Genomic DNA, 26,658 nt, shown 5'->3' on the forward strand with positions numbered 1-26,658 from the left:
GAGCTTAAAAAAGAAATTTAGTTCATTTCAATGGGCAACACTTTGAGAACAGCATGAACAGCTTCGTCATCTCTGGAATTCTAAAAACAGAAAGTATTTGCCCCCTTTGCAGAAGTGGATGGGACATTTGAATGTTTAAGAAGTTTATTTCCTGACAAACACCCACACACACACCCACACACACACACACACCTTAACAAGAGAGAGCTAAACGCCCGAGACATTTTGAGTACGGTACAGTCCACAGGAAGTCCAGGGCCTTGTGCAGGAGGTGCTACAGATTTATCCAGAGTTTCATATCATTCTTAAACCAAAAGACTTTTAAAAGATTTAAAAATGAATGGTAAACACAATGCTTTATAATTCCCAATACAAAACAGTATTTTGTTTTTACTCGTCTTGAAGATATTTTAAACTCTGTACATAATCATACACACCTGCTCTGGAAAACCACGCCCTTGTGTTCATTATATTTTCCCTCTAATTCCCGGTCATGTGATTGATCATGATGCTTGATTTGAATTAAACTGTACCTTGTGAGTCGTGTGTGTGTCTGTTTGTGTGTGTGTGTGTGTGTGTGTGTGTTCAGTTGAAGGTGCAGGATTCACCTGGTGTCTGATGTTCAGTCCCGTAACATGTTGATGTTTCCTCATGTTGTTTTATGGTTTTGCGCAAGGCGTTCCCGCGGACATTCCGTTGTGTTGCTGTTGTGTAAATTATTGTACAGTGTTGTGTTTTATTATGTTTCCTTTTTATGCGTTCCTGTAAACACTAAAGCTGACCAAAGATTTTTCTTCATAAGCGAGCAGTATTATTAATAACAATAATAATTACTCCAGTAATAACTGAACCTTTTTAAAGATGCAGTGTGTGTGTGTGTGTGTGTGTGTGTGTGTGTGTTTTGCTTATGTGAGATGTGTTACAATCAGGAAAAACAAACAGTACTGTTTATTGTTGTCTAGCTGGGCGTATGTTACACAATCTTTAGCCTGAACTTTATCCCTAGTTTATCAATTTAATGCCAACAAACGTTACCCAGCTTGTTAGTGTAATTTATTAGATTCTAAAAAAAATACAGACAGGACGATTCCTGCCGAACTAAATCTTTATCATGTGTTTAAACACCACATAAAGGTAAAAATATCAAAAGAAACACAACTGAAGATAACTCCGATGAGATTTTATTTAAACTCCACCCTCATCACACCAAACCATCTAAGCTAAGCTAGCACAACACTACAGTAAGGTTAGCTAACTAACTACTCAGTTTAGTCTATCAGTAGGTGTTATCAATCATTTATAATCACTTATTTGTCAACATAAACAAAATATAATAATTTTAAAATTAAAGCTAGGCTAGGTAGCCGCGCAAACACAGTAACATGATCGGATTATTTATCCAGCAGGGTGTTTAGCTTTCAGACCCAAGCTAGCTAGCGCTATGCTTATGCGCTTATGTATAACTAGCATACGCCCAGTTACACATGTATGAACAGAAATGTAAAATCTCTCTCTCACACACACACACACATACACACACTTTTACAGTATTGTCGTTGTCATGTCACAGTTATGCCGTGTCTACTCATGAACAATTTAAAAATCTTCATGTTTTTATTCTTGGTTCATTGTGACAATAATAAAAAGCCATGATTTCAGACACAAGAGTCGAGTGTATTGTTTCACACACACACACACACACACCAGTTTAGTTTATCAAACATAAGTTAAAGCATTAAACTTTTTCATTGTGTGATATTAATTCATTAATGGTAATAATGCATACTGATAAATGTGCTCAATAACAATAATAATAAACTATAATAAATATATTGACACACAATAAAGGACATGAGTAAATTATCATGATGCACAGTACAAAAATGTACAGATATGGTGCAGCATAGTGATAATGGAGCAGGGAAGTAGATTAAATGTAGAAATAATTTACATATATCATTAGGATATATACATTTATATAAAAAACATTAGGTATATCTAGATCTATAATAAACACATGCGATTGCTTTATGACCACAAATGAAGCTAATTTTGAAGCTCAGCATTTTAATTGACCATCAAGTAATCATTGTGATGGCCCCGCCCACTTCTTTACAGCAAAAGTGACGTTACTTACTGAGTCCCGCTGCCAAAACCCACATTCACACCCAGTCACAGAAGCACTTTCAGTAAGAACACACATCTGATAACGTTATGGCGTCTTAAACAACACGCTGTCTCCGCAGTAATCACTTTTAAGTCGTTCTGAATCCCCTCTGAACCGACCGTGTTGTTCTGTTCATGGCTAACGCTTAGCTACAAAGCTAACTAGCTTCTAACACAAGGCTGAATCCCAAATCCCTCTCTAACCCCTGATCAAGGGCACTACTTGGGACTGTACACCCTACATAGTGCACTAGCTTTCCATTTACCGCTATTTGGGATTCAACCCCAGAACAGTTTGCAAAAGAAGCACTGAATAAGCTAATGCTAACGCTAACACTATGACTATTAAATTCAATTCAATTTTATTTGTATAAGACTTTTAACAATAGACTAGATAACATCTCCCAAATCCAGGAGTCATCACATAGTCTGATGTAATCACCAGTGTGGGGGAAGTTACTCAAAGAAGTAAACTATTACAAATGACTAATTACTACTTTAACACTGTAATTTGATTACATTACTGATTATTACATGTTAAAAGTAATAGGATTACTAATTCAGTTACTTTCAAGTAACTTTGAAAACAACTGTCAAGTAATTAGATTACAGTAACACGTTACACAGTAAGACATTATACCCAACTCTGGTAATCATGTTACAATAAAACAATCAAACACATTTGTTTTTTTCTTTTCACTAAAATACACCTCAAATGTAATTACTGATGAAAAATACCCAGCGCCATGTGTTTGGTTGGTTAAGGTGCTTCTGCAGTACGCGGTGTGACTGACATCATAGTAGCCACATGACTGCAGGTCAATAGAATTGTGTTGTTTGTTCTGGAAGATCTTCTCTGAAGCTCTGAGGTTTCATGGGATAAAAGCTAAAGCTACCAGCCTGAGGGGAGGAGCGCGATATTCTCTTAAAACAGGAGAACAAACCCAACAGAAGAGTTATGATGTTAGAGTGAGTGAAACACTTGATTTTAAATGTGTGTGTGTTTGAGCAGTTTGCTCCACCAAACACACCTGATAAAACACATTCAGATCAATAAAGTATAGAGAGATACTGTATTTATAGACTTACAGAAACCTATACAACTACCACTGATAAATTACTGTATATCTCTAGCATAATTATAATAAACTGGTTAAATAAATCTCTACTGGTTACTGATAAAGAGACAAAGCTAAAAGTGTGATATATATACAGTAGATCTTCTGTGGCAAGGAAAAGTAGGTGAACCTCTTCATGTGATCAGATCTTCATCTAAGTCAGGACTACAGACAAACACAATGTGCTTGAGCTGATGCACACAAAACTATTACAATAAATCATGTCTTTATGGAACACACACACATTAAACATTCACACTGCAGGAGTTAGCAGCTGATAACAACTTCTTCGTCATGGGATCAGACCTGTGTAACGTTCAGGAGGAATTCTTCACCATTCCTCTTTACAGAACTGCTTCAGCATGTGTAGTGAGTCTGGTGTGAACGGCTCGCTCAAGCTCATTCCACCGCATCTCTATGGGCTCTGACTCCAAAAGCCTCATTTTCATTTTTTTTCCTTAAGATGTTCTATAGTGGGTTTACTTCGGTGCTTGGGGTCTTTGTCCTTCTGCATCACCTGACTTCTACTAACCCTCAGCTGGTGAACAGCTACCGTGACATTATCCTGTGGGACATTTTGGTAAACTTGGGATATTCACTTTCCTCTTGGTGCTGGCACATGGTCCAGGCCCAGGATGATGTTTCGATGTATTCTTTTGTTTCATCAGTCCAAAATCATGTTCTCGGTAGTGTTTCAGGTGTCCCAAGGTCCTCATTGGCACAGATCAGCTGCTCTGATCGTACGTTTTCAGACATCTCCATGGTCCACATCAGCAGATGTTACTTATGAACAGCAAACTTAAAACATATGAATACCTTTATTGATCATTCAGTGTAGCTCTAAGCCACACCTCCAAATATATTTAGGTTTTTAAGTAACCCTTAAAACCCAGAGCATTTTAGCCATTTTTTGTTTTGCTGTTTTTTTTTTTTTTTACAAACATATAAAGGGCTTAGGATTGTGCAGTATAGAGTGACATGTGCGTTTTCTCACCACAAAATAGACAATACGATGAAGTGAATTTTATATAATTTTAACCAAAAACTACAAACATTACCGACACAAAAAATATATATTGCAAAGAAATAGCACAGATACACATGATCATGTGTTTTCATTGTTGTTTTTCAGTTGTTTCTGCACCCAAATAACAACAACAACAATAATAATAATAATAATAATAATAATAATAATAATAATAATAATAATAATAATAATAATAATAATAATAATAATAATAATAATAATAATAACAATAATAATAATAATAATAATAATAATAATGGGGGTTGCGTTTCATGTCCAGATATACATTTTGTCTTTGGGGGGCTTGTCGTAGGCAAGTGTGTGTGCATGCAGATGTATGAACAAGAAAAACCTCAAAGAAGAGAGTGTGTGTGTGTGTGTGTGTGTGTGTGTGAAAAGGAGGAGTAGGTGGTTAGATAGGAGAGGAATAAAAGTGAGCATTGTTCAGAAAACTTCTGAGTCTCGTATTTATTATTCTTATTAACCCTAAAGTTATTAAAGTGAACCTGATGTGGAAGCTTAGTCACAACAACAACAACAAAAATAATAATAATAATAATAATAATAAGCTAATTTTGACAGTTCTTCATTTTTGTGACATCATTCTCATATTCCGGTTGATGTAAAATTTATAAACGTTATAATGACAGTAATGATAACTTTTGTTCTATCTGACATGTCCAAAATCCCACAGTTTAAAGTCTGGAGCCTCCCTGTTAACAGACACCGGGGAGGCTTCATTATAAGCACTCATGACACTTTAAAACATTTCAATGCCACTTTAAAACACTCAAATATATACATTTATATATATATTCCCCCCCCCCATATTCCTATATTCTATTATTTTTACATGCCCTTATTTGTACAGTTGTTAATTTTACTAGTTACATTTATTTTCCTTTGTATTTTATTTCTTTTATTAATATTTATTCCTTATATATAGTTTTTTATTTTCTTTTTAAGGTCACTGGCGGTCGTGTGAGCATTTCACTGCATATCGTACTGTGTATGACTGTGTATGTGACAATTAAAATTTGAATTTGAATTCATATGTGTGTGTGTGTGTGTGTGTGTGTGTGTATATATATATATATATAGATAGATAGATAGATAGATAGATAGATAGATAGATAGATATTGTTATTATTGTTGTTATTATTATTGTTATTATTATTTTGATCATGATTGATCTGTGCTGTGTTGTCGTCACATATCTGTGCTGGACTCCAGGTGTACAAACTGCTGAGTCCAGTTACGTTTTGGTGAAGTAATTAATCTGTAGGTTCACTCACTTTTTGCTCCAGAACTGTGAATGTTTAATTTGTGTGTTCAATAAAGACACATGGAACTTTAGTAGTTTGTGTGTATCAGCTTAAAAACACTGTGTTTGTCTGTTATTGTGGTCCACATACTTTCTCGTTACTATACTTGTTATAGATTTACTGAGTCGTAGTGTCCATGTTCTCTCTGGAAGGCCGGACGAGCGGGCATGAGCTCATCCCCCAACACACACACACACACACACACACACTGACATCGAGACACTCTGCAGATCAATACCAGTTCAGATGTCACCTCCATAACACTGCCACTGTCCTTATCAGGTTAGTGTAGACACCCTGAGAAGTCCCAGTGTGGCCCGGGGCGGGGCCGAGGACGCGTCACACACAGGAGAGAAGGTTGATCACGGCTTTAAATACCACGGGTATTACACGCACATGAACACCAGTCACACAGGACATGTACAAAACACACTGAGATATTTACTGACAAGGGATAAATGCAATAAGCAAAGTGTGAACATGGAAACACACACACACACACACACACACACACGCTGATACTTAAACTGAATTATGGTATTGAAGAGGAGACTAAAGGTGCGATCAGACTACAGCTAATTTCTTTATGTAAGAATCAAAGGTATTGATTGAACCGATGGGTTTCACTCACACACACACACACACACACAAAGTGTTCACTCTATTCAGCTTCACAGCTACACTATGGAACAGAAGTTTCTTTAACTGTAATGACTATCAAACACACACACACACACACACACTTTTTTCTTCACTTGGTATGAACTCAGTGTAACTAATCCGAGAGGTTCGTAAACTCTTATTGTTTAATAATTGTATAGTTTTGGAATATGTCAATCTTCTTCCATTTGGGAAAATGAAACTAAAGCGAGTAGCAGTGCATTCTGGGTAAAGTGTGATCCTGAACCCTGTAGTCACCTTCTTCCTGTGATGAACGGATTTTATATAAAATAAAAACAAGCTGATAAACGAAAAGAAATGGAGGATGGAAGAGGAAAAGGGCTGCAGTGCGCTCTAGTGGACACATTGTATCACGACTTTACTACTGTGTGTGTGTGTGTGTGTGTGCTTTAAACAACAGTTGCAGACTGTGTTTTTGCTCTTTCTAATACGATCCAGAGTCGATCAGGAGTGGGTGTTAATGGAGTGTCCTGAGGATTCAGTGTCTGATCGATATCTGCCAACATCTACATGAGAAAGGGGTTTGTATCCGGGCGAAGTAACTCATTTGATCTCCTAACCTTGTTCAAAATAAAGACTTATTTGGAGAGAAAAAGTAGCAGTGTTTGATGAAATGGACACTGTGTGTCCTGTTGGACATGGAGGTGGGTTTTGTGCACATTACACGGGTAGATGGAGGAAGAGATTCCAGGAAAATCAGCAAATCCTGAAAGCAAACACAACACAGTAGTTCGAGAAACTGAAGCTGAGATAGTCTGCGTTCTACAACAGCACAGAGAACCAACACGCACCCTAAACACACCCCCTAAACAAGATTTTGGCATTAACCTCACTAATCAAGGACAGACAAATCAAAGAGTACTCTCTACAGTACATTCTCAGAGTACTCTCTACAGTACATTCTCAGAGTACTCTCTACAGTACATTCTCAGAGTACTCTCTACCGTACATTCTCAGAGTACTCTCTACCGTACATTCTCAGAGTACTCTCTACAGTACATTCTCAGAGTACTCTCTACAGTACATTCTCAGAGTACTCTCTACAGTACATTCTCAGAGTACTCTCTACAGTACATTCTCAGAGTACTCTCTACAGTACATTCTCAGAGTACTCTCTACACTACATTCTCAGAGTACTCTCTACAGTACATTCTGAGAGTACTCTCTACAGTACATTCTCAGAGTACTCTCTACACTACATTCTCAGAGTACTCTCTACACTACATTCTCAGAGTACTCTCTACAGTACATTCTCAGAGTACTCTCTACACTACATTCTCAGAGTACTCTCTACAGTACATTCTCAGAGTACTCTCTACACTACATTCTCAGAGTACTCTCTACACTACATTCTCAGAGTACTCTCTACAGTACATTCTGAGAGTACTCTCTACAGTACATTCTCAGAGTACTCTCTACACTACATTCAGAGTACTCTCTACACTACATTCTCAGAGTACTCTCTACAGTACATTCTCAGAGTACTCTCTTCAGTACATTCTCAGAGTACTCTCTACAGTACATTCTCAGAGTACTCTCTACAGTACATTCTCAGAGTACTCTCTACAGTACATTCTCAGAGTACTCTCTACAGTACATTCTCAGAGTACTCTCTACAGTACATTCTCAGAGTACTCTCTACAGTACATTCTCAGAGTACTCTCTACAGTACATTCTCAGAGTACTCTCTACAGTACATTCTCAGAGTACTCTCTACCGTACATTCTCAGAGTACTCTCTACAGTACATTCTCAGAGTACTCTCTACAGTACATTCTCAGAGTACTCTCTACCGTACATTCTCAGAGTACTCTCTACAGTACATTCTCAGAGTACTCTCTACAGTACATTCTCAGAGTACTCTCTACAGTACATTCTCAGAGTACTCTCTACAGTACATTCTCAGAGTACTCTCTACAGTACATTCTCAGAGTACTCTCTACAGTACATTCTCAGAGTACTCTCTACAGTACATTCTCAGAGTACTCTCTACAGTACATTCTCAGAGTACTCTCTACAGTACATTCTCAGAGTACTCTCTACAGTACATTCTCAGAGTACTCTCTACAGTACATTCTTAGAGTACTCTCTACAGTACATTCTCAGAGTACTCTCTTCAGTACATTCTCAGAGTACTCTCTACAGTACATTCTCAGAGTACTCTCTTCAGTACATTCTCAGAGTACTCTCTACAGTACATTCTCAGAGTACTCTCTACAGTACATTCTCAGAGTACTCTCTACAGTACATTCTCAGAGTACTCTCTACAGTACATTCTCAGAGTACTCTCTACAGTACATTCTCAGAGTACTCTCTACACTACATTCTCAGAGTACTCTCTACAGTACATTCTGAGAGTACTCTCTACAGTACATTCTCAGAGTACTCTCTACACTACATTCTCAGAGTACTCTCTACACTACATTCTCAGAGTACTCTCTACAGTACATTCTCAGAGTACTCTCTACACTACATTCTCAGAGTACTCTCTACAGTACATTCTCAGAGTACTCTCTACACTACATTCTCAGAGTACTCTCTACACTACATTCTCAGAGTACTCTCTACAGTACATTCTGAGAGTACTCTCTACAGTACATTCTCAGAGTACTCTCTACACTACATTCAGAGTACTCTCTACACTACATTCTCAGAGTACTCTCTACAGTACATTCTCAGAGTACTCTCTTCAGTACATTCTCAGAGTACTCTCTACAGTACATTCTCAGAGTACTCTCTACAGTACATTCTCAGAGTACTCTCTACACTACATTCTCAGAGTACTCTCTACACTACATTCTCAGAGTACTCTCTTCAGTACATTCTCAGAGTACTCTCTACAGTACATTCTCAGAGTACTCTCTACAGTACATTCTCAGAGTACTCTCTACACTACATTCTCAGAGTACTCTCTACAGTACATTCTCAGAGTACTCTCTACAGTACATTCTCAGAGTACTCTCTACACTACATTCTCAGAGTACTCTCTACACTACATTCTCAGAGTACTCTCTACACTACATTCTCAGAGTACTCTCTACACTACATTCTCAGAGTACTCTCTACACTACATTCTCAGAGTACTCTCTACAGTACATTCTCAGAGTACTCTCTACAGTACATTCTCAGAGTACTCTCTACAGTACATTCTCAGAGTACTCTCTACAGTACATTCTCAGAGTACTCTCTACAGTACATTCTCAGAGTACTCTCTACAGTACATTCTCAGAGTACTCTCTTCAGTACATTCTCAGAGTACTCTCTACAGTACATTCTCAGAGTACTCTCTACACTACATTCTCAGAGTACTCTCTACAGTACATTCTGAGAGTACTCTCTACAGTACATTCTCAGAGTACTCTCTACACTACATTCTCAGAGTACTCTCTACAGTACATTCTCAGAGTACTCTCTACAGTACATTCTCAGAGTACTCTCTACACTACATTCTCAGAGTACTCTCTACACTACATTCTGAGAGTACTCTCTACAGTACATTCTCAGAGTACTCTCTACACTACATTCTCAGAGTACTCTCTACAGTACATTCTCAGAGTACTCTCTACAGTACATTCTCAGAGTACTCTCTACACTACATTCTCAGAGTACTCTCTACAGTACATTCTCAGAGTACTCTCTTCAGTACATTCTCAGAGTACTCTCTACAGTACATTCTCAGAGTACTCTCTACAGTACATTCTCAGAGTACTCTCTACAGTACATTCTCAGAGTACTCTCTACAGTACATTCTCAGAGTACTCTCTGCAGTACATTCTCAGAGTACTCTCTACAGTACATTCTCAGAGTACTCTCTACAGTACATTCTCAGAGTACTCTCTACAGTACATTCTCAGAGTACTCTCTACAGTACATTCTCAGAGTACTCTCTACAGTACATTCTCAGAGTACTCTCTACAGTACATTCTCAGAGTACTCTCTACACTACATTCTCAGAGTACTCTCTACAGTACATTCTCAGAGTACTCTCTCCAGTATATTCTCAGAGTACTCTCTACAGTATATTCTCAGAGTACTCTCTACAGTACATTCTCAGAGTACTCTCTACAGTACATTCTCAGAGTACTCTCTACAGTACATTCTCAGAGTACTCTCTTCAGTACATTCTCAGAGTACTCTCTACAGTACATTCTCAGAGTACTCTCTACAGTACATTCTCAGAGTACTCTCTACAGTACATTCTCAGAGTACTCTCTACAGTACATTCTCAGAGTACTCTCTACAGTACATTCTCAGAGTACTCTCTACAGTACATTCTCAGAGTACTCTCTACACTACATTCTCAGAGTACTCTCTACAGTACATTCTCAGAGTACTCTCTACACTACATTCTCAGAGTACTCTCTACAGTACATTCTCAGAGTACTCTCTACAGTACATTCTCAGAGTACTCTCTACACTACATTCTCAGAGTACTCTCTACAGTACATTCTCAGAGTACTCTCTACACTACATTCTCAGAGTACTCTCTACACTACATTCTCAGAGTACTCTCTACAGTACATTCTCAGAGTACTCTCTACAGTACATTCTCAGAGTACTCTCTACAGTACATTCTCAGAGTACTCTCTACAGTACATTCTCAGAGTACTCTCTACAGTACATTCTCAGAGTACTCTCTTCAGTACATTCTCAGAGTACTCTCTACAGTACATTCTCAGAGTACTCTCTTCAGTACATTCTCAGAGTACTCTCTACAGTACATTCTCAGAGTACTCTCTACACTACATTCTCAGAGTACTCTCTACAGTACATTCTCAGAGTACTCTCAACAGTACATTCTCAGAGTACTCTCAACAGTACATTCTCAGAGTACTCTCTACAGTACATTCTCAGAGTACTCTCTACAGTACATTCTCAGAGTACTCTCTACACTACATTCTCAGAGTACTCTCTACACTACATTCTCAGAGTACTCTCTACACTACATTCTCAGAGTACTCTCTACAGTACATTCTGAGAGTACTCTCTACAGTACATTCTCAGAGTACTCTCTACACTACATTCTCAGAGTACTCTCTACAGTACATTCTCAGAGTACTCTCTACAGTACATTCTCAGAGTACTCTCTACACTACATTCTCAGAGTACTCTCTACAGTACATTCTCAGAGTACTCTCTACAGTACATTCTCAGAGTACTCTCTACAGTACATTCTCAGAGTACTCTCTACAGTACATTCTCAGAGTACTCTCTACAGTACATTCTCAGAGTACTCTCTACAGTACATTCTCAGAGTACTCTCTACAGTACATTCTCAGAGTACTCTCTACAGTACATTCTCAGAGTACTCTCTACAGTACATTCTCAGAGTACGCTCTACAGTACATTCTCAGAGTACTCTCTACTGTACATTCTCAGGGTACTCTCTACACTACATTCTCAGAGTACTCTCTACAGTACATTCTCAGAGTACTCTCTTCAGTACATTCTCAGAGTACTCTCTACAGTACATTCTCAGAGTACTCTCTACAGTACATTCTCAGAGTACTCTCTACAGTACATTCTCAGAGTACTCTCTACAGTACATTTTCAGAGTACTCTCTACACTACATTCTCAGAGTACTCTCTACAGTACATTCTCAGAGTACTCTCTACACTACATTCTCAGAGTACTCTCTACAGTACATTCTCAGAGTACTCTCTACAGTACATTCTCAGAGTACTCTCTACAGTACATTCTCAGAGTACTCTCTACAGTACATTCTCAGAGTACTCTCTACAGTACATTCTCAGAGTACTCTCTACAGTACATTCTCAGAGTACTCTCTACAGTACATTCTCAGAGTACTCTCTACCGTACATTCCACTATAAAAGTGCTGGGCCTCGTCACGGAGCAGCTGCAAATTCTCCAAGTTTGTCATGACATAGGTGATGGTGCTGAGGGAAAAGATTCCCATTTGACAACATGAGGAAGAAACCTTGAGAGGAACCAGACTCAAAGTGGAAACCATCCTCATCTGGGCGATACCAGATAATGAGATCATAAAGCAATCCCTTCTATAACTGTGTGCTCTGAGGTCAAAGGTGCGATTGTGTAACCAGGAAATTCATTACAGCTTTAACATGAAGGATTGAAGTACACTGCATTCTGGACTAACTGAAGCTTGTTCATACACCTAGTAAGGCGTTACAATAGTCCAAGCTAGAGGTGATAAAAGCGTGAACTAGGTTCTCTGCATCATTTAGTGACAATATATTCCTTATCCTGGTAATATTATCTACTTGAGCTTCAAATGAAAGGCTGGAATCTATAATCACACCGAGGTCCGATTTGTGATTAAATCAAAGGTTAGGTCAAAATTAGGTCAATTTTATTCGTATAGCGCTTTTAACAATAATTATTGTCGCATAACAGCTTTATAGAATCAAAAGAAAATTATAAAGTTTGTATGAAATGTGTGGGAAAATGTGTGTGAATCAGAATGATCAGATCGTCCCTGATAAACGAGCCGAGGGCGACGGTGCTGAGGGAAAAACTCCCTGAGATGGTAATAGGAAGAAACCTTGAGAGGAACCAGACTCAACAGGGAACCCATCCTCATCTGGGTGATAACGGATAGCAGGGATTGATCTGCACTCATACTGTGTGTTAGGAGGCTGGTGGTGTACAGGTGTATCTTCAGAGCCCTGCTCTATGGTCCAGTTCTGATGCTCACATGACCTTTGTGGGTGTTTTGGAGGAGGACACAGGTCAACATGGGCACCAGTCTGCAGCTATTGGATCCGACTTCCATTGGATCAGACTACATGGGTCAGTCTTTACTCCCCACGCACATCAGTGACGCCTGGCCACACATGACCCTGTCGCCAGGTCACCAGGTTTTTCCACTGTGATTACAGCGGTACCTCAAGATACATATTTAATCTGTTCTGAAGATGAGTTTTCAAGGCGAAATGTCGTATTGTAAAATGTATTGTCCCATAGGAAATAATGTAAATGCAGATAATCCGTCCCAGCCACCCAAAAATATTACTAATATTATTAATTTCCAGCACTATAACCATATTTTGCATAAATAAACAATCAAAACATTTACAGAAAACAAGTTAATGAAGTAAAATATGGAATAAATAGACATTAAACCTCAATCAACCTTAATTTATCATTTCTCTTGGCACAGGCTGCTTTAAAAACCAAACTGAAAGAGGATCCCTTTTCTTCTTGCTGCTGTTCTTGGTAACATTCTTGGGCCCTGTGGTGCTGTTTCTTTACTAAATCTTCACATAATGCTAAAAATCCACAAAGAATATTTAAACTTATTTTGCTTGGCTTTCCACTAATGCAGTTTCGAACGATTCATTCGTAGGCGCAACTTAGCCGGTGTTTAATTCGGCCGAAAATGCTTGGCATGCCGAGGCAAATTTCTTAAAGCGGAAATTTCGTGAGTGTGGGCGTTCCTATGCCAGGGCAGCACCAAACGTTTGGTAGGTTCTGACCACTGCAGGCCGGAACCATACCACAGACCAGGAGACTCTCTGACCCAGTCATTGAGACATCATAATCTGTAGGGTAGAGTACAGTCCACCTCTCCCAAATGAAGTGGACAAGGAGGGACCGGGGCTAAATTATGTTAGTGACACCCGGCTTTCTTACAAATAACGCACATTTCATTCAAAATATTATAAACACAGACCAATAATTTGCACTTTTTTTTATATATTTAATTGTGTGAAATGGCTAATAAAGATAGGTAATAAAACGATTATGATGTGGAGGTGAATCGGTTTAGTCTTGACTTCTGGTCGTGAGTGACAGCGTTGGGGGAAATCTGCTGTCAGGTGACCAATTTAGGAAAAAAAAAAGAAGATGAGGAGAAACGGGTAAAAGATAAAGGTATACAACACTGTTCTTTCTGTATGATTACGGTATTCATGTCATTATGTTCATTAGTGGTATAACGTTAACTCTGAGGTGTGTTAGACTTCTTGTTTATGATGCTTGCTATGCTTACCATGCTAAAAAAAAACACACAATAAAAGTCTTATATACGAACCATCACAGAAATTCTAATGGTTTCTATTAAATACCATTAAATGAACCATTAACTTTTTCCAGTGAAACTATTACAAAATTCCTTATTGTAGTGTGTTTCCAGCACTTTTCCAATAGGATTTACCATCTCACCCACCAACAGAATCCATCACATACCAGCAGACATTGTTATACTTACCAATAAAACCAATACAATTCCCATTATTGTATTTTTGTATTATTATTGTATATGATTCTTAATAATTTTTTTCCTAAATAATATTTGTTTGTACAGAGTATATTTATTTAATTTATGAGTAGTTTATTATTATTTTTTTTGGCAGAAATTGGTCTGTTACGGGACAACATGTAGTATTACTACAATAAAACGTGTGGTGTGTACAAATTGTGAAGTTTTGTCCTGTTTTTTTTTTGGTTTTTTTTGGGGGGGGGGGTGGCTTGGGGCGCCGGGAGGGAGTCTCACCCGGGGACCAATTCACTGTAGAACCGCCTCTATGTATATCACATTATGTATGTACAGTACGTTGTCCTTTAAGAGTTGCTGTACGTGAGGAGGTGTGTGTGTGTGCACGTGAGGAGGAGAGAACAGAGCAGGAGCTCAGCTGTGCTGCTCCTCACCGAAACGCTCTATTGTTTTACCCTTTGCTTTACTTTTACTGTATGTTTTGTAATATAATTTTGTGACGTTGAAGAGGCTGATAAAGGTTTGTGCTGAACGATATTGTTGGCTCTGAGCTTTTTCCCCCGGCTATCTGGCCCAAAGCGGCACAGTTTGTGTGCATGTGAATGTATTGTAATCCTATTCCATACGTGTTCACGCCCCCTTTCACTTTTAATTTACAGAGGGAGAGATATGGATCATTTCTCGATACAGCAAAAAATGAATAATTGCCATGGATGAAAATTGAAAAATAAGAAAAGGTGGAGTTGAAAATTTACACAACTAAAACAAAAATCTTTAAAAGCAGATGCTGTGAAATTCTTCAAATTAGCAGATTATGCCTTTTGCGTGAGGGAAAATTACAGTTCTAATATTACGGTCAGGGACAGAGAGTCTGGATCCAGCAACCTCAGGGTCAGTGATGATGTTGACCAACTCCCCTTCTGTACCCGACACCTCTCCCCTTCTATACCCAACACCTCTCCTCTTCTATACCCAGCACCTCTCCCCTTCTATACCCAACACCTCTCCCCTTCTATACCCAACACCCCTCCCCTTCTATACCCAGCACCTCTCCTCTTCTGTACCCGACACCTCTCCCCTTCTATACCCAGCACCCCTCCCCTTCCATACCCAACACCTCTCCCCTTCTGTACCCAGCACCCCTCCCCTTCTGTACCCAGCACCCCTCCCCTTCTATACCCAACACCCCTCCCCTTCTGTACCCAGCACCTCTCCCCTTCTATACCCAGCACCTCTGCCCTTTTATACCCAGCACCTCTCTCCTTTTATACCCAACACCTCTCCCCTTTTATACCCAACACCTCTCCCCTTCTATACCCAACACCTCTCCCCTTCTGTACCCAGCACCCCTCCCCTTCTGTACCCAGCACCCCTCCCCTTCTATACCCAACACCCCTCCCCTTCTGTACCCAGCACCTCTCCCCTTCTGTACCCAACACCCCTCCCCTTCTGTACCCAGCACCTCTCCCCTTCTGTACCCAGCACCTCTCCCCTTCTATACCCAGCACCTCTCCCCTTCTATACCCAGCACCTCTCCCCTTCTGTACCCAGCACCTCTCCTCTTCTATACCCAGCACCTCCCCTCTTCTATACCCAGCACCTCTCCCCTTCTGTACCCAGCACCTCTCCCCTTCTATACCCAGCACCTCTCCCCTTCTGTACCCAGCACCTCTCCCCTTCTGTACCCAGCACCTCTCCCCTTCTGTACCCAGCACCTCTCCCCTTCTGTACCCAACACCTCTCCCCTTCTGTACCCAACACCTCTCCGCTTCTGTACCCAGCACCTCTCCCCTTCTGTACCCGACACCTCTCCCCTTCTATACCCAACACCTCTCCCCTTCTATACCCAGCACCTCTCCCCTTCTATACCCAGCACCTCTCCCCTTCTGTACCCGACACCCCTCCCCTTCTGTACCCAGCACCTCTCCCCTTCTGTACCCAGCACCCCTCCCCTTCTGTACCCAACACCCCTCCCCTTCTGTACCCAACACCTCTCCACTTCTGTGCCCAACACCTCTCCCCTTCTGTACCCAGCCCCTCTCCCCTTCTGTACCCAGCACCTCCCTCCTTCTGTACCCGACATCCCTCCCCTTCTGTACCCAACACCCCTCCCCTTCTGTACCCGACACCTCTCCCCTTCTATACCCGACACCTCCCCCCTTCTGTACCCGACACCTCCCCCCTTCTGTACCCGACACCTCCCCCCTTCTCTACCCAGCACCCCTCCCCTTCTGTACCCAACACCTCTCCCCTTCTATACCCAACACCTCTCCCCTTCTGTACCCAGCACCTCTCCCCTTCTGTACCCAACACCTCTCCCCTTCTGTACCCAACACCCCTCCCCTTCTGTACCCAACACCTCTCCCCTTCTGTGCCCAACACCCCTCCCCTTCTGTACCCAGCACCTCTCCCCTTCTGTACCCAGCACCTCTCCCCTTCTGTACCCAACACCCCTCCCCTTCTGTACCCAACACCCCTCCCCTTCTACACCCAACACCCCTTCCCTTCTACACCCAACACCCCTCCCCTTCTGTACCCGATACCCCTCCCCTTCTGTACCAGACACCTCTTCCCTTCTGTACCCGAGCCAAGTGAAAATCAACTGAACAGATAAACTGGAATAAAATCAGAGGCAGCATTAGTTCGGTCTAGTAAACTTACTCATTTTAATTAATATTAATAGACAATATTAATTTAAAATAAGGCTGAGAAAATATTATTTTTAATTAATATTAACAACAATAATAATTACTAGCATGAGCTGATGCTGCTACTGATTTTATTCCAGATGACCTGTTCCGTTTGATTGGCATCATTTTCACTCTGGTAGATCAGGGGAGAGGTGTTGGTCATCATCAGCAGGCGCTGGTTCATCATCACTGACCTGCTGCACTTACAGCTCACACTGATGCGTGGTGTATCTTACACTGACTGAATCAAGATGATTCCCCCCGTCCTGCTAAAATATTGTCTTTATAGTTTTATATGTTGTTTGTCTTAATGTTCTTTCATTTGTTTTACAAATATAACCCAATATTTGTTCAGTAATACTTCAAATAATACGCTTAAAAAGCATTTATTTCTGTATTGTGTTATATTTTTATACTAGTAAGTTGTGTTAAAAATAAATCTTTACATTAATGAGCCAGTGTATTATGATGTGGGATGTTTTGGGCTGCTGTGGGCCAGGAAGTCCAGGGCCCTGTCTGTTTTATATAACTTAATTTATTTACTTACATACTTTATTGATTTATTTATTTTATTACTTATACCAGGCCCGTAGCCAGGGGGGGTTCGGGTGGTTCGAACGACCCACCCCCCACTGCCAAAGGTCCAGAACTTTTTGTTATTATTATTATTATTATTTAATTTTTTTAAACAGATTAAAATGGTTGGGGATTATTTAAAATAACACTTTATTACAAAACAATTTACAAAACAAAAAAAAAATCGCGACGTGACAAATCTGCGCAGCAACTGACGTTTTTTAAATCTGTGCGGCGAGTGGGGTTAACATAGTGAGGTTAACATCTTAAATAAACATTAACAGACAGTAGCCTATCTGATGGATCTGTGAATTTATTATGTTAAAAATGTTAATCCATCAAAAAAAGGACGACGAGTTCAATGCGTAAACAAACCTGCTTGACCATGCTAGGATTTATTACATTTAATTTTGAATTAATAAATTATTCTATTAAATTAGTAAATTTATTAAATTATTCTATAACCATAGGCGATGCTGTCTAGTGTCTATACGCGGTGTAGACAGCATTCGAATGAAGTTTATCATGAATAATTGTTACATAAAATATTAAAATAAAATAAGCACACCAAAAAAATTTGTATTCATCCCACAGTTTTGTAAGTACATAAACTGATCGTCTTTTTCCGTAATATTTGTATAATATTATTATTAGATCATTATTGGTACTATTTTTATATTTGTTTATATTCCTCATGTCGATCTCTTTACTTTACGTTCTGAATGTAAATGATGGCCTACTGTAAATGCTCGACATGCCAATAAAGATTGAATTGTGCTATATGACTGGGATTTTAAAGGTTGAATTTAACATATTTTATTATATTTCGCCTAATGAATAGACTATATAAATAACAATTCGTTGAATATTAAATATATTTTATATAAGTTCAATAAAGTGAAGAGGCAAAGACAAAGAAATGAGAGAGCATGTTGATGAGAGAAGTTGAATTTGTAGTTTAATAATATTCCAGTAAAAATTCCTTAAATGTATTCTGTTGTTAGTGTGGTTTTTCAACTTTTAAACTCTGTGTGTGGGTGTGTTTTTGAAGTGAAAAAAGTCACACGTGATCTTGATAAGCAATTTGACAACATTGTAGTAAATATTTTTGGTGCATCAAAAGCATGCACATTATGATACCAGCAGACAAGCTAATCCAGCACATGACACTAAAATGCAGTATTTAATCCTCAAAATGAAATACAAAATGAGTAAATACTCAAATACAAAATACTGAGAAAAAAGGTCAACTTTTTAAAAAAAAGAACCCCCCCTTGCACTAGGCTGGCTACGGGCCTGTATACTATTGATTTGACCTTTATATATCGTTCACAGATCAACTCATTTTATTTTATTTAATTTTACAGTATGATAAATGTTGTGGATTAATTGTTTTAATTGTGAATTCATTAATTACTTACTTAATTGATTTATTCTATTCTTAATTCCTTATTAAATTCAGTTTTTTTAGTTTCTTATTTTTTATGTCAAATATAAAGTGTATTTTGGTACAAAAAAGGTGTTTATAAATAAGACTTATTATCATTATTGTTGTTGTTGTTGTTGTTATTATTCACATCATCACCCTCACCCATCTTTTCCCGCCTCCAGCACACCGACTTCACTGACGGACCGCTCACCTGCTGCCTGATAAACCACGCCCACTCACAAGGTGTCACTGTAGAGAGATCAATCAACATCCTTTTTAACCTGTCAGTGTTTTTAGTGTGTGTGTGTGTGTGTACGCGCGCGCGCCCCAGTATAAACCAGCACGAGTGATAGAAACACACCCCCTTTGCGCGCCACATTTTTGCGCGCGAACAGGTCACATTTTCAGTTTCATATTCACGCGGGAGTCTGTTAATGCGCGCGCGCGCGTACACACACACACACACACACCGCGGCGGTGCTCTCTCTCTCTCTCTCTCTCTCTCTCCATCCTCGGGAGCGCTGGATGGGATTGTTGCTCTGTTGACCTTCACACACACACACACACATTTGGGTTTGAACAGACAGACAGACAGGAGTGTGTAGTGGTGTGCTGAGTGTGTGAGGCGTGTTTTATTCTCTCTCTCTCTCTCTCAGGCCCCTCTCTCTCTCTCTCTCTCTCTCTGTTCATTATTTATTTCCGTTATTGATGGTGGGAGATCTCTGCGCGTGCACGACTCGCCTGCTGACATCTGCGACATTCTGGTAGTTTCCCGAGCGCGCGCGCCATGGCCCGGCCGCGTCCCCGCGACTATAAAGCAGGAGACCTGGTGTTCGCCAAGATGAAGGGCTACCCGCACTGGCCCGCGAGGGTGAGTACCGAGCCGCGCCGCTCTCCTGCGCTCCGAGCCCGGCCGCCCGCGCCACTCCGCCCCGCTGCTCCGCCCCGCCGCTCCGCCAGGCCCGCCATCTTTACCGCCTCAGCGCGGAAACGGCGCGAACTCTGAGGACACTGGCGCGGGCCGAGGGACCGTTTATGTCCTTTATATTTATATATATACTGTATATAATATATTTACATGTGTGTGTGTTAGGCAGTTTCTCTCAGGTGTGTGTGTGTGTGTTCGCTTGTGTGTGTGTGTGTGTGTCCCCTCAAATTTCCGCCCTTCAGCTTTTTACCTCTACAGTGTGTGTATGTGTGTGTTTTTGTGTGTTTGAGCGAGATAGAGATCTCACACCATCACACACACACACACACACACACACCGCACATCCGGGACTTCACCACGCTAACGGCTAAATCACCTCAGCTTGGCTAACACACATTAGCACAGTTAGCAGTGTTTATTTACTCCATTCTGACGTCGGAAGTGTTGAACATCCGTATGTGTGCCTGGTGTGTGTGTGTGTGTGATTCTCTTCATGTTCAGCCTGTCACAGATACACACTGTCATAACTGCGTCATGATTCTGTAACACCTTATTTATTAATTCCTCTAAACACACACACACACACACCGTTTCTGTTTAGAGTTCTCTCTCTCTCTCACACACACACACACACACACACACACAGGCGTATGTGGTTTACAACCAGAGCGTTAAAGATGCAGTAAGTAACTGTCCACGGATGCCACGCCCCTTTTTCATAACGAGGACCCACACACACACACACACCCCCTTGTGGACCAATCAGAGCACCCGGCCTGTGTGTGTGTGTGTGTGTCAGGGATGTGCTGCAGGAGCGTGTACTGATCGTTCATGGATAAGTTATCAAATCTTAACGATTAGTGCGCGTGAAGACAAGAGAAATGAACTGTGTGTGTGTGTGTGTGTGTGTGTGTGTTTTAATCCCGCATCATATTTATGCGTATTCCTGCCGGTTCTGTTCTCCTGAGCCTGTTTTGTCCTGGTCCCCACTTTAACTGCTGAATACACAAACACACACAATACACACACACTCTCTATCCCGTCGTCTTTCATCGAGATGTTTCTCATGAGCCAGTTTGAGATCTCGAGTAAGAGTCAGTGAAAACCGATCGTCCTGTTCTGCCCTCACTAGTCGTCTTTAGTATAAACGAATGCCATTGGATAAACTGATGTACAAAGTAGAGAGTGTGATGATAAATCAATTCAGTTACGTATTTCTTCAGTTCAGATTGTTTTGTGTGTGACACTTAATGTATCGCCACACTCACCTCGAAATTTTTAATTTACATAGGTTTGCATTTGAGGTTGCAGTTCCTCTATAATCCTGCAGGGGATCGTTTTAAATCGTGTAGGAGTGAGTTATTTGCTACGGTTGTTTAGGATTGTAATGAAATTAAAGGTGCGATAAGCAATTCCTAAAGTTAACTTGTCCGTTGCCTAGCAACTGAGTTTGACTCACTCGAGCTTCCTGGATGCCGAAGACGTCATGTGATCATCTGTCCAAGTTAAAAGCGCGCACACGTTTTATAAAGCAAGCTTTCTGAACAGGAAGTGATGTCATTCTAATAATTATAATAATAATAATAATAATAGTGATTCTTACCAACACACGTGCAATCTATATGAAGCGTTGGCGTGCTGTGATTGGTCAGGAAACACATGTTTATAGTTGTATAATATCTGCTGTGTTCTGACTGGCTGCAGATCGATGAGCTGCCAGAGGGCGCCGTGAAGCCTCCTGCTAATAAATATCCCATCTTCTTCTTCGGCACCCATGAGACGTAAGTGTGTGTGTGTGTGTGTGTGTGTGTGTGTAAAACATGAGTGTAAGGAGTCTCCAGTGTAAGCAAAGAAGTTTGGGTGGCGGTTCCTCAATCACATGACACACTGCTAACTTGTGTGTGTGTGTGTGTGTGTGTGTGTGTCCTACAGTGCATTCCTCGGCCCTAAAGATCTGCTGCCGTATAAAGAGTATAAAGAAAAGTTCGGGAAGTCAAATAAAAGGAAAGGATTTAATGAGGGACTCTGGGAGATCGAAAACAACCCCGGGGTCAAGTTCACCGGCTACCAGGTGTGTGTGTGTGTGTGTGTGTGTGTGTGAGTGTGTGTGTGTGTACACTGTTTTCATGTTTATTCCTCTTTTTCTTCTGTTTAAGGTAAGCCTTAACAGGAAGAATAATTATAATATATTAGATTTATTTCTTCTTCTATTTCCTCTTCTTTTCCATTTCACCCTTCCTCCTCATCACCTTCTTTTTCTTCTTACTTTTTACTTTTTTTTTTACCCCTTCCACTTTTTCTTATATTTTTCTAGTTATTTATTCTTTTCCCTCACTTTCTTCTTGTTTTTGTTCTTTTTTAAATATTTTTTCCTCTTGCTTCTTCTCTTCTCCTCTTCTTTACTCTTTTATTTTTTTCATTTTCTTTATACTTTATCCTTCTTTGTTTTCCTCTCCTTTTTTATCTTCCTCCTCTTCATTATCTCAGTAATAATCTCTTTTTCTTTTGAGAGTTAAAGCAGACATTGCATTCTGAGTATGTGGTGGCCAGTAGGGGGCGAGCCATGTATACGTCTCCCTCTGTATTTACTTCAGTGAGTGCAGAATTAATGATTTACTGGTCATACTGGTCATACCTGTGATACCCAAAAGAGTGTAACAAGACTAATGCAACTGATGTGTGTACTTTAAAGGTTAAATCAACTCAGGAATTTAATCACACACACACACACAGATGTAAATCACTGATAAATGGTGGATGTGCATGATGTGACTATTTATATAATGCTTTTCTCTAGTCCATGACATCCTCTTATGTGTGTGTGTCCTAACTCATTACATCACAATTATCAGAAGTAGAGTTTACACAGAAGAGAAAGTCGCAACAATGCACATTCTCCAGCAGAGGGCGCTGTTCATCACATACCCTGTGTGTGTCTGATCTGTTTTACTGTGGACCTGAACAGGTGCGTGGGTTATACTGAGTAGTTTGTGTATATATATGTGTGTGTGTGTGTGTGTGTGTGTGTGTGTAGAGCGTGCAGCAGCAGAGCTGGTCAGAGGGGGAGGGAGCTGATGCAGCAGACGGCAGCAGTGAGGGTGAAGAAGGTGAATCCATCGGAGAGGAAGAGGAAGGAAAGGTGAAGGGCGAGAAGGTCGGATCCAAAAGGAAAAGGACCGCGTCCTCAAAGGTATGGTCTGGAGAAAGGGGCGGGGTTTAAATGAGAACGGGGGGGCTCGGCGACTCAGGGGGTTAAGCAAGAAAAACAAAACACCAGACTCCACGGGTGGGACTCACCTGAGAAATAGGCGGGGCTTACATTAGAGATTACAGAACTTACCTAAAAATATGGGCGGAGCTCACCTGCTGCTAGGTGAGAAAGACAATTAGCCCACAGGTGACCTGTGAAAGGGGTGTGGGGGGTTTAAAGAGGGCGTGAGACTACCAGTGTAGTGCGTGAAACAAAAGTGATACTCTAGTTCACCTAATAAAGGGGCGGAGCTCAGATAAGACTCTTGTGACAGACAAGCTTAAGGTGACCACAAGGTGAGACATAATAAAGGGGCGGAGCTTGTGTCTCCCAGCTGTGCACAGGGATACGGTGGGGTGGCAGGTGTAGGTCTCTGTACAGTCTCATGATAATGAGGCCATAGTCAGGTGATGATGTGATGGTCAGGTGATCGGTGACAAGAGCCCCCCACCCCACTGAGTGTGTGTCAGTGCTGCAGCGCCTGTTTCCATGTGCCTCAGAACACACTCGATCTACACATAGCAACTGTTGCCTAGCAACTGGCTCCAACTCTTCTGCATTCCGTGTTCTGTTAGAAGCAGAGCGTACCACTGTAGGGGGACCGGGGGGGAGGGGGGGGGGGGGGGGGGGGGGGGTTTGAAATTACAGTTATAATATTATTATTATTATTATTATAACAGAGACAGCGAAAACATGTATGTGTCTGTGTGTTTCAGAAGACAAAGCTGTCCAGGAAATGCTCGGCTGAGGAGGAAGAGGAGAAGGACGGTAAAGAAGACGAGGAGAAAAGAGATAACGATAACGACCTGCAGAACTCAGACAAGAAGACGTGCTGTCCAGGGGTACGCCTGTATGTCTGTATATGTGTCTGTGTATCTCTGTCTGTCTGTCCCTGTCCATCTGTCTGTCTGTCTGTCTGTCTGTGACTCTTTCTGTTGGCTTGTATTCTGTATATGTATCTGTCTGAGTATTTGTGTGTATGTGTGTGTGTGTGTGTGTCTTTTTGTCTGCCCAATCTCTTTGTCTTTTTGTCTGTTTATTTCTCTCTCTTTCTTCCTATCGTTCTATGTTCCAATCTCTGTATGACTTTTCTGTCTGTATGTTCTTCCTCTTCTCCGTCTGTCCCCCCCTCACCTGTCACTCAGTTCTCATTATCTTCTGCAGAAGCACAGTAATATTAAACATTACACATTTAAAACAGCTGTATGAATAGATATTTCTGTGTGTGTGTGTGGTCCAACAGAACCAGCTGCTGCGAGAGGAACATTAGGGCCTGACGAACCTCTGAACATGTTGTGGTTTGTTCTGTGACGTTGGAAATGTAACTCGCTTTGACATCTTCAAAATAAAAAAAAAAAGGAAAAAAAAGAATATAAAAAAACATTATGTTATTATAAAGTCACCGATCAGTAAAAAATATTAAAGCCAGAAGTACAGAGAAACTCCTCCATGTCTCATCATCACAGCCAAGCTGAAGCTAACGCACGCTAGCGTTAAAGGGGCGGTAAGCTGTTCTCTCTCTGTCACAGGCACAGTGTGAGTTCAGTCGAGATGTTGCTTACTGCCCCTTTAATGTGTTAGTGCTCATTAATACTTCACCAGATGTAATATAGTCATGGGTTTAGCGTAAATCTTCTAGCTGTAGCTGTTATAGCTGGAGTGTTCACCTGGAAACCAGCCCGCACTCTTAAACCCTCTGACCATTTGACATTTCACCCCATGATTTTATCATTTGACCCTGACTGTGTCTGCCAGTCTTCACCCTTGACCCTTCAGCGTAACACTGGTTATTTGTTGCTGTTTTTTCTCTTAAGCTTTTACTTTAACACTACCTTAAAACTGAAAGCTCTGACCTTTGACCTTTTAACCCCACATTTTTTCTTCCTAAGCCTTGTGTTTGGCCTCAAACCAAAACCCTAGACGTTTAATCTAAGCCCTAATGCCTAACCCTAATGCTGACCTTTGTTCTTAATTTTGACCTTTACCTTTGATCTCTCTGATTGTAACCTTTTGTTCTAACACTACCCTTTAAACCTAAACTCCTAGCCTTGACCTTTTACCTTAAACCCTCACCTCTTTCTGAAACCTCCCCCTTTAAAATTTTTACTTTTGAACCCATAATCATTACTATTTTTTCCTATCCACAGCATTTGACTGTTTTTAATTTTACTCTGACCTTTAACCCTGAACATTCTGTTCCCGGCCCTCTCTTCTGCCCACCCACCCTTTCCCCCTCGGAATTTTGACCCTGTCCATGCCGTGTGTGTATAAACCCATCAAAGACAGACAGACAGACAGACAGACAGACAGTGATGAGTATATATAGTGGTTTTGAGTAACACACTGTTGGTGGATTTAGTTGATGTTGATGTAGAATTTGGGACCACGCTAACGGATAAATGCTTGTCTCTTTTGTTTTTTTTTTGTTTTTGTTTTTTATATAAAAAAGTGAATTCTGGTTCCTGTGTCCGTGCGCTCGCTTGTTTCTTAGCTCTTTAGTGGCATGCTGTCTGTCCTGTTAATTTTGTAAGATAGAAATCATTCGGAGATTAGCCCCGAGTCCGAGGCAGGAAGCGTCTCCCCTAACGTTAGCACTTCATGACGTCATCATTGAACTGAAGACGCTCTTTTACTTCCTGATCTGTGTTTATATAAAAATATATTCTATTTATTTTTCGATGATAGTAGATGATGACACATCTGTGGTAAGTGTTAGCGCGTTCGCACGTCCTGATTTAGTCACATGACCTGTGTTTCTGTGTCAGCATAGGCAGAGTTATCGCTCATAACTCATCCTATGACTGGTACACTATCACTGGTACACACACAACCAACTTCCTGTTATAACCCGTTATAACCACATAACCACACTCGAGTGCTAAGCCAAAGAACTTTAAAGATAAAATAAAATAACATTGTGATGATGTCACAGACTCAAGTCCACTGATTGGCTGCTGGTATTTCCAGCCCCATCCCTTGTCAACTCACACATGCATGTCAGTGAGTAAAATCAGGACGTAGAGATCATAAGCGTAGGTTTTTTGCCCCTCCTTATCTTTGTTATGCTCGTTACAGTTCTATCTGACATTTTCAACGTTTGTAGTTCACTGTAAACTGTTTTTCCTGTTTATTCACAAGACTTTTACAGAATAAATTTGTTGGAATGCACCGTTTCATGTCTGCTGAATCTCACTACACATTCTCACACACACCTCTGACACTAGGGGGCGCCTTGAAACCAGTTTAGTCATTCTGGGAGCTTTTTGTTTG

The 26,658-nt window shown here is 40.6% G+C and overlaps 1 protein-coding gene across 1 annotated transcript; it reads left to right on the top strand.

Moving 5' to 3' along the window:
• Positions 1-19,674: 19,674 nt before the first annotated feature.
• Positions 19,675-26,556, top strand: hdgfl3 (HDGF like 3). The gene is made up of 6 exons (XM_053499960.1): positions 19,675-20,081; positions 21,843-21,919; positions 22,071-22,209; positions 23,173-23,328; positions 24,105-24,230; positions 24,632-26,556. Exons 1-6 carry the CDS (start codon positions 19,998-20,000, stop codon positions 24,656-24,658), a joined length of 609 nt encoding a protein of 202 aa, XP_053355935.1. The 5' UTR covers positions 19,675-19,997; the 3' UTR covers positions 24,659-26,556.
• The last annotated feature ends 102 nt before the right edge of the window (positions 26,557-26,658 follow it).

This window comes from Clarias gariepinus, chromosome 7 (genome assembly GCF_024256425.1).
Source record: "Clarias gariepinus isolate MV-2021 ecotype Netherlands chromosome 7, CGAR_prim_01v2, whole genome shotgun sequence".
NCBI classification, from domain to species: Eukaryota; Metazoa; Chordata; class Actinopteri; order Siluriformes; family Clariidae; genus Clarias; species Clarias gariepinus.